The sequence below is a fragment of the Tarenaya hassleriana genome, unplaced genomic scaffold (assembly GCF_000463585.1).
Source record: "Tarenaya hassleriana unplaced genomic scaffold, ASM46358v1 Cleome18, whole genome shotgun sequence".
Lineage (NCBI taxonomy): Eukaryota > Viridiplantae > Streptophyta > Magnoliopsida > Brassicales > Cleomaceae > Tarenaya > Tarenaya hassleriana.
The window spans coordinates 1,330,103-1,339,875 of NW_010965216.1; the positions used below are offsets into that span (position 1 = coordinate 1,330,103).

At 29.9% G+C, this 9,773-nt stretch overlaps 2 protein-coding genes and 1 non-coding gene across 4 annotated transcripts in view; 2 read left to right on the top strand and 1 right to left on the bottom strand.

The window, feature by feature from the left end:
• The window catches only part of LOC104810431, a 2,285-nt gene extending 1,604 nt beyond the window's left edge, over nt 1–681 (bottom strand). Inside the window, exons 1-2 of one of the 2 annotated variants that reach the window (XM_010536729.2) lie at nt 345–681; nt 20–138 (exon numbers count right to left, since the gene is read on the bottom strand). In XM_010536729.2, coding sequence (XP_010535031.1) covers nt 20–127 — 108 coding nt within the window. In that variant the 5' untranslated portion in view covers nt 128–138; nt 345–681. The other variant, XM_010536728.1, reaches the window with a different exon arrangement.
• A 2,710-nt stretch (nt 682–3,391) lies between these two features.
• On the top strand, nt 3,392–6,297 carry LOC104810432 (protein trichome birefringence-like 41). The gene is made up of 5 exons (XM_010536730.2): nt 3,392–3,736; nt 4,662–4,833; nt 5,383–5,558; nt 5,638–5,796; nt 5,905–6,297. Exons 1-5 carry the CDS (start codon nt 3,489–3,491, stop codon nt 6,200–6,202), a joined length of 1,053 nt encoding a protein of 350 aa, XP_010535032.1. The 5' UTR covers nt 3,392–3,488; the 3' UTR covers nt 6,203–6,297.
• A 442-nt stretch (nt 6,298–6,739) lies between these two features.
• TRNAC-GCA lies at nt 6,740–6,811 on the top strand. Its single transcript has one exon. It is a non-coding gene; the product is annotated as a tRNA-Cys (tRNA).
• The last annotated feature ends 2,962 nt before the right edge of the window (nt 6,812–9,773 follow it).

A 9,773-nucleotide genomic window follows, 5' to 3' on the forward strand; every position in this document is an offset into this window, starting at 1 on the left:
TATTCTTCTTCTGCTCGGAAGAGTGATTGGTCACTGTATATGCCCGGAAGACGCCGCCATTCGGATAGGCCCCAAAACAGCTTGCAGAGTTACGAATCTTTCTTATGCAATGCCCATAAGCCCTCATTTGAAGCAGCCCTGAAATAACAGCATCAGGGTTATGTTCAGACACCAAGTAATTTGATTCCGCCCATATCCCACTTCATGACGACAAAAATCCTTGGAATCGAACGATGAGTTCAGAAACGACACAAACCAAAAATTTTCTCTTTGGAATTTCTTCGAACAATTTGCATGCAAGTCTTCTGTAAATAACAACAAGATAATCGTGATTCCACCCATACCCGCGCTTGGTTGAACTTCTTCACTTTGACATTTGGGCAGAAATCACAGTGATATAGCATCCGCTGGGATCATCCCAATTCTTTGTTTTAATCAAACAGTCGGATTCCTTTGTCCATGCCAGTTACGAGTTGCCTGTTCGATTCCGGGGAGGGAGAGCAAAGGAACAAACGAACCGCCTCGGAACACAACAGATCACGGCGGAAATCAAAGATCCGACACAAGCGACCAAAAACCCTAGGTAAAAAAATCGAAATAAAGAGAGGAGCTCGGGAGGGAGAGAGGGATTGGATCTGGGAAACGTGGCGTCTGCTGCTACGGGAGAAGAGAGTCGAGAAACAGATGCGACTTGTAGCCCTCGAAGCTTCTGCTTGTACCAGAGGATTATCGCGCGCTCTCACATTTTATTCTGCTTACGCAATCCAAATGTATTAGCTATTACGGTTGAGAATTAACATTCTCATAAAAAAAAAAATTCCATAACACAACAAATTATTCCTTCTCGTATAACATTTTCAAATATGAAGTTTCAACACCTCCATGGCTTTAGTATTTAAAATATAAAAAATTGAAAAAATTATTCAACTATGACTTGATTACCAGATCCATATCGAAAATTTCGGTTTTTAAATTCGTTATAAAGAAATAAAAATTTTTAAATTAAAATAACAGAGGTATAGGACCGTTAATGAATTGAGTGAGTATAATCAAATATTAAATTTTGATAAAATAAATATTAAACTTTTAAAAAAAATCAAATTTCTAATCTTCTAAAAATTTGATCAAATTTTTAATGGTCAACCCACGTGATTTCGTAAAATTATCATATCGGAAATAACAAAAAATTAAAAATAAAGATAAAAATAAATAAATAAAACAAGTAAAAATAATAAAAATAGTTATACACGTATACATATATACATATGTATATATATGATATATATATATTTATATATATACACATACATATATATATGTGTATATATGTATATAAGTATATGTATATATGTGTTTATATATATTATAATTATTTTATGGTTTTTAATTATTATTATTTTATTATTTTTTTAGTTATTTTTATATTTTTAAATTTTTTGATCATTTTATTATTTTTTATTATTATTTTTTAAATTATTAATTTGTCATTTTTTTATATGGCATCTGAATATCAAGTTTGACAAAATCATATTAGTGTTAACCATTAAAAATTTGACCAAATTTTGAGACGATCGAAAAATTAGAAAAAAATAAAAATTTTAATATTTGTTTTGTCAAAAATTAATAGTTAGCTCTAAATATAAAAATTGAAAAAGTTCATTATTAATTGGATAGATAAACTATGTAATTTTTTTTGGGATTTTTCCTTTAAAATATTAACCATTAGTTTATCAAATTTCTATTCTATTTGAATAAATATATTCATTTGTAAGTTTATCAAGACTATATCCAATTTATTTTTAAATATAAACATGATTGATGGTAATAAAAATTATTTTAAGGCATGATTAGGCAAATAAAGTAAATGACAGTTTGGAGAATATTTTTTTTCTTATATTTATATTGTGACATAGGGGTGGCCACCGGACACATGTCGAGTATTTAGGATTTTTAGAGTACTCGAAGCCGAATTCGAACCCGATGATTTATTTATTTCAAAATCTGAACTCGAATTCGAATTTTCGAGTACCTAAACTATATTGCCTGTGAAACAATTTTTGAATACCCATTGATATCCAAATTCGATGGATTTTAAACACATTTTAATTAAAAGTTAACAAATCTATATATTACATATAAATAAAATATAAAATTATTGAAAATTATTTATATTTAAAATAAATATATTATAAAATGATAGTTTTTTTATCTAAACAAAGGTAAAAACAATTAGATATTAATAGATGTATTTGTAATTTTGTAATAATTTAAAAATATAATATTTATTTATTTTTTATTCGGATACAAGAAGATAATTACCCGATCCAAAAATATAAACTCTAACTCAAATTTCGAGTTTTAAGTATATTAAAATCCAATCTCTATCTCGTCGTAATATGGATATCCAAAATTTGAGATTTTGGATATCCGATCTTCAAAGAAATGGATATCTGGAATTAGGTTATTTTTGTTAATATATACTATACGAGAGATATATACATGTGTGAGAGGAGATATTTAAGGTAACAAAATACCAAAAACTGATGAAGAGATTGATATGAATATTAACAGCATGATATCCTTCCTATATAAAGTAGTTTTCTCTATAAAAAAAAACGTTCCAAAAAAATTATAATATTAAATATGATTGATATCACATGTTTAATCTAAATATAAAATTTAGAAATATAGTTATCCTTTGCATAATTCCGATATTCCATTCTTTTTAGATTTGGATTGTTTTTTATTATACTAATTTTATTTTACGTTAACTTATATTTAAATTGAATTCAGATTTTATTAAAAATAGTTATTTTCAAAAGATTTCCGTTTTTTCTATTATTTCTATTTTTATCTTATATTTATATTCAATAATTTTTCAGATTAAATTTATTCCTAATATATTTATATACTATTCAAATATATTTATATATCATTAGATTTAATTTAATTTTACATACCAAATCGAAATAAACACTTTGTAATATTTTTTCCAATAAACATTATCCAATAACATTTTATAAAAAAAAAAACTTTTCTAAATTATCTGTCGAATAGAAGTTTATAAATAGGCGGAGTGACAGAATCTACGATTACTGAACTCGAAATTTAGAAACCAAAATGGCAAAATCCAGACTAAATTATATGCCACAATTACTATTCAATTTAAAATATATATATACAAGTATCCAAAATTACCTACCAAAACAAGAAAAAGAATTTAAACCGGTGTCATTATAATAAATGCTATCACTTATGGATAATAATAGAAAGAAGATTAGGCACACACTCTACAGCCACATGTATACACACACAAAGATTCCCAGGTTTTATATCTATATATGTAGACAAACATAACAAAAATACATATATCCCTAACTCTCTCTCTCTCTCTATATATATATATATATTCATGTATATATATGTGGTTATGTACGTATCAAACCAGTTGCATATCTCTCTCTCTCTCGTGTCTGTGTGTGTGACAAATGGGTTTTAGGGTTTATGTCATTTCTTCATCAGTTTTCGTTCTTCTGCAATTTGCGTCGCTGCTTCTTGTTCAGGGAAAAGGATGTGATATGTTCACAGGGCGGTGGGTGAAGGACGCCTCCTACCCCTTCTACGATCCCTCCGCGTGTCCCTTCATCGAACGCGAGTTCGCCTGTCAGAGAAATGGACGGTCGGATCTCGATTTCACCACCTTCAGATGGCAGCCCCTCCATTGCAAATTGGCAAGGTACACACACACATGTATACTTATGCCTCCTTCCGTATACTTATGCTCTCTTTCTTACATTTTTGAATAATGTATATATATATCTCCCTTGTGACTATTATCTTTTTTGAGGATCTAGGATAATGGAAGTGATGATTTTTGTTAATTAAATCGTATTGGATTGCATAAGCCGATAAAATATTATTCGCATGGTCGATTGGATATCTCGATGTGATATTTCGTATTATATTTTACTATTAATTTATAGGTGCAACATTCAATAACATATTCTTTTTTTTTGGGTAAAACATATTCTTTGATATATGCTAATAGAAATTCTCCGAAAAATATTGGTTGGTATATATTATTTTCCATGTACTTTTTAAGAAATAAACCTTTTTAATTGGCTAGAGCTTGCTTTATTGAGAACATTAGCCATGACTATATGGAATAAGCATTCATTTATATTGGATTTGGTGCAATGTCTATTGCAAAAATTAAAATTAATGCCCTAATTGGCATACCATCCTTTTCCTCCATCTTCTAAGCAGGTCTGATTTTTTTCTTTAAATAAATTATTACAACTTAAGATTGTATAGTACTATCAAATTCTCCTTTTTACAACACTATCAAATTCAATTTTATTAAAATAAAAGATTGCGACTGTGAAAGATTTATTTAAAATTGAAAATGAAACACCTTAGACAAATTTAGATATTTCGTTGGTTAAGATATCATGCGTCGTCCCAGCCGTAGCACATCGACCAAACTCTTCTTGAAAATACGACATAGATTTCCCCATCACTTCCCCATATGCGGGGACAGTGAAAAAGAACTCAAAATGAAATGTTATTTGACTAATTTGCCCCGATGATTTAACAATATTACCAATATGGTCCTATCGTACGACCTTTGATTATTTTTTTTTTATCCCGAAACTTTGCAGGTTCAATGGGGTGAAATTCTTGGAGAGACACAGAGGGAAGAAGATAATGTTTGTGGGAGATTCTCTCAGTTTGAATCAATGGCAATCATTGACATGCATTCTTCACTCTTCCGTCCCGAATTCTCCGTACAACATTACTCGACAAGGCGATGTTTCATCATTCATTTTCAAGGTATGTTTCATCAATCGTTTTTTCGGATTATCAGATAAATATTGTTTGAAGTCTAAATATAAGAATATTTGAAACTATTATTGTGAATTATGGAGAGTTATGGAGAGGTAGAGTTATCTATTATATGAAAGTATATCTATAATGTATATAAATCCTGATAAAATATTAGAGATTCGTATATATCTCTAATACCTTTCAAATTGGAACATGGAGATCGAAAAACATTTAACTTGGAGAAAAGTATTATCAAATATCGAACGTGTATTTAGCAACTCCATTAGTAAATATATCTGCAACTTACTCTGACGTCCTAATTTGTGAAAAAATAACTCATCCGATGATTAAGTATAAGATATCTACAATACTTACATCGGTTTTTAACGATTATTGAAAAGAAGGAATCTCTCTCTTTTCAAAGAGAATGACTAAGTATAAGAATACAAAGGGTAGAGCAAAGATCTTGCAAAACTCAGGTTCTATCAAGAATTAAGGATTGATATATGTGATGTGGATCAAATATGACATTCTAAGAATGAATATATATCACAGGATTATGGAGTTGAAGTGATGGTCGATCGGAATGTATACTTGGTAGATGTCGTGAGAGAGAGCATCGGTCGAGTTTTGAAGCTTGACTCAATCAAAGGATCCAAACTATGGACCGGAATCGATATGTTGATCTTCAATACTTGGCATTGGTGGAGCAGAAGAGGACCTACACAACCGTATGTTGTAATGAATTAATATATTCTAGGGTTTCTATAACAATATTAAGAGATAATTTATATTTCGATTATTTTGCAGATGGGATTGGATACAAATAGGAGGCAATGTTACAAAAGATATGGACCGTATGGTTGCATTCGAGAAGGCACTTGATACATGGGGCAAATGGGTTGATGATTTTGTAGATCCCCAAAAAACCATTGTCTTTTTCCAAGGAATTTCGCCTTCTCATTACAAGTTTGTTCTTTTCATCACTTTCTTTGTTCAATTTATGATTCAAATTGAACATTTTTGTTTGTTTGTAATTTGATGCTTTTTATTTATTTCTTGGATCTTACGTTTCAGTGGAGTCTTATGGGGAGAGCCAAAAGCAAAGAGTTGCTTGGGCCAGAAGCAACCGCTTTTAGGGACAACATATCCAGGAGGTCTGCCTCCGGAGGTCGGAATTCTGAAAAAATCGCTGAGCAAAATCTCGAAACCGGTGATTCTCCTCGACGTCACGATGCTTTCGCTGCTTCGTAAAGACGGTCATCCTTCGGTATTCGGTTTAGGCGGTCAAACTGGTATGGATTGCAGCCATTGGTGCCTTCCAGGTGTACCAGACACTTGGAATGAGATTCTTTACAATTACTTGGTCAAGTAGTTGTACAAATTGAAGCAAAGCAAACAAAACAAGAACATTTATGTCTTATCAAATTGAAATCTTTACGGAATAAATAAACCGATCTTTGCTTGATATTTTTTTTATTCTATTGTGTTGCATCCCACAAATCAATATGATATGTGACATCGATATTTTACAGAAGTTATTCTAAAATCATCTAACGATCTTATTTGTTACCATAAGACAACAATTTGTAGGTTTATACGATGAAAAATCAAGAAATCCAATCACCAATGATTTTTTTGTTCCACATAGCTTTTTCTTTTATGTATGTGTTCTTGATCCTTGTCCTTTGCTTTGCAAAATCCTCATGCTATATACATGCATTTCTACAAAATTAATCTCATAGAATGGATAAAATGAATTGGTTAGATAAATGTCATAGACTGGTGTTTGTCTATAGTCAGTTTTCTGATAATCTAAATCGATCAAAGTTGATAGGCTCTCTTAGAACACATATACTTGCGATATTAATACATGAGAAGTTAAAGAAACTTTGTCAGTCGTAAAGCAATTGGGTCCTTAGCTCAGTGGTAGAGCATTTGACTGCAGATCAAGAGGTCACCGGTTCGAACCCGGTAGGGCCCTTTATATTTTTTTAAAATTACATTTTCTTTTCAAGGAGTGGATAATTCGGTTCGCGTACGCAAATCGAAACCCTCCAAATTTACTTTATGAAATTTTTTATTAATATAAAACTCGAATTTGTATAAAAGCTGAAGCAAAATGAATCCAATATTAAAATGATTATGTTTTTTTTTTATTAGAAAAATCAAACCTAAAAATTAATTGAATACCCACCCTGATTTTTTTCCGTACTCTTTACATCATGAGAAAAAAAAAAGCTTCAAATTCTCTCCCATCACATCTTACCTTTCACTCTCTATCATTCTCTGAATCCATAACAATATTTGATTCTCATGCGATTATTACATATACAACCACATATATATATATATATATATATATATATATATAATGATTCTTTTTTATATGTAAATGTATACGTTACTCATTATTTCGTTTGCTGACCACAATTACTCTTTTTTTATATATAAAAAAATGGGGTTATAAACAGATATTTTCTTCCAGGCCATTAAAATTTATAGTAAAGGCTTTCATTTTTTTCGCTTTAAAAAAAAAGACAAATTAAAATAATCGATTAGGCAAAGTTTTGATACGTTTGAATAAACTATATATTGTTTGAGTTCGGTTATATTCGGAGAGATAAATTTAGCCCGTTTGGATTTGGTTAAGTTTTCGATTAATCCAAAATAAGAATACTCAAATTGAAATTATATTTTTCACTAAAAAAGAATTGAAATTATAACGAAATAACCATTTTTTTTCCGAATTCTTTTGCCCAAACTTGCATGCACTTCCAAAAGAATCTCCTACCGTTTCACATATTCCTTAATTTATTGTTTTTATTTGTTATATTATAAAATTTTAGACTGGGTTAGGTTAGGATTAAGGGTTTTCCAATATTAGATGGATATTAAGCAAATTAAGCAAGTCATGTTTGAGTGTCAAATGTGTTATTATTTCAGAATAATTTTATGTCCATAAATATATATTTTTTAATCCGAATTCTATTAGAAAAAAAGATAGGTGTTTTGCAAATTTAATCGGTCGTTAATGACAAGTGGGTCGTCATTTTCTCGTTTAATAAAATATTAAATGCAAAGATTATCCGAAATACGTAAGCTAAGAAACAACCATTCAATTTTCGAAAGCAACATTTAAATTTAATATATGTATCATTCTTTCCTCATTGCTCTCAATGTCCCTTTATTCGCAATAACTCCATCTTCCACCTAGTACTAGTAGGATATTCAAATATTTTAATATATTTATAACATTAGCAATCGTATATATTAAAAACTTTTGGGATAACTACAAGCTTTAGAAAATTCAACAATTCAAATAAATAAAAATTTGGATACCTTGAGATCGGATATATACGTCCCAATACAATATATTGATTTTCTAATGATATGATTTCGTAATTAAATACAATCATAAATTTTATAAATAAACATATTTATTTTTTCCAAAATAAATCTAATGTTAATTTAGTGATTATATATAAATATTAAAATGTAATTAAAATCAATATATTTTGAACTTACAAAATATAATTCTAATCCAAACTCCCAATATTTTATTTTTAATATCCAAAATGGTTATTTAGATAGGTTTTGTTGTCCCTTTGAGTTTGTATAATAGTTTTGAAAATCCCAAATTTGATATCCGCGTACCAATTTTACTCACTAGATTAAACCAATTGTTCATTTTCCTCCTCAAAAAAAAAAAAAAAAAACTGTCGGCTTCACGTATTTTTAGAGAAAACCAATAATTTTGTTCTTTTATGATCAATTGGTTCCGAGGAAAACAAAATTCTTTTTGTTCTCCACAACATGTGCATGGCATATATAAACTAGAATTTATTTATGTTGTTGTATTAAATTTCATAAGTTTTGATAATTGTTAACTAAAATAGTGAGAATATCGGTTATTTTATAATGATTGGTCCTAAATCAAATGCTTTCAATAAAAAGAAATAGTATCTCCTATTTCAAAAATTGTTTTTATAACTAATTGAATTAATTTAAATAATTAAAACTACTTTTAATGGTACTTGGATACATAACAGCACTCTTATTAATAGTGTAATAGGAACTGTGCAAATAATTTCAATACAGATTCAGCAAAAAGAGTAAAATGTAAGGTAGGTGGTGTTCCTGTATTCGACTCGAGTTCGGTTAAAAATAATTCGGTTTAGTTTTTTTCAATTCTACAAAAATATGTACCAATCAATTATTATATTATATTTAGTTCGGTTCGATTTCTGTTTTTATTAAGAAAATTTTAGATTTTCTTAAAAAAATTTCAAAAATCGATTCAGTTAAAAAAAATACCATTAAAATATTTTGGACGGTTCAATTAAAAAACGGTATCATATATTTTGGTTTGGTACGGTTAGTTCCGAGTAAACCACCCCTCGTAAAATGTATGTTACCCTTCCAAAGAATTTGCACCATGAAAACAGGGATAGAATAATCATAAGAATCTAAATAAAAGGGTAATAATAATAATGATCTAGGAAAACAAAAGCGTGGGTGAAAAAGTGCCAGCTTGGAGCCACGGCTTACATCAGCATCAGCTGTAATTGGGTCCCACTTACTCTTGTTTTGCCACGTGTCATATGATGACGACGCTCATACGATATCTAACTGTAAGGGTGTCCGTATTCAATACCTGCTCCCGAGTAATTACACCACCAAATGCTTTTTCACCCAGTTCGATACGTTTTCCTCTCTTACAAAATCTAGTATCCTTTTTCCTACCAGATGCCAAATTTACCCCCTCCGCATCTCGAGATTTCCCCCACAGCTGTTGTAAATACGCTCTATACTTGAGGGTAAATTCGGAAACTAATCCTTTTGAACTTCCCAAGACGCTCTCTGCGTCTCTGTCGTTGTCCTTTTACGTAATTTCGCAGTTTCTCTCCTTCTTCCCACCATTTCTCCTTCAGCTTTCACACTCT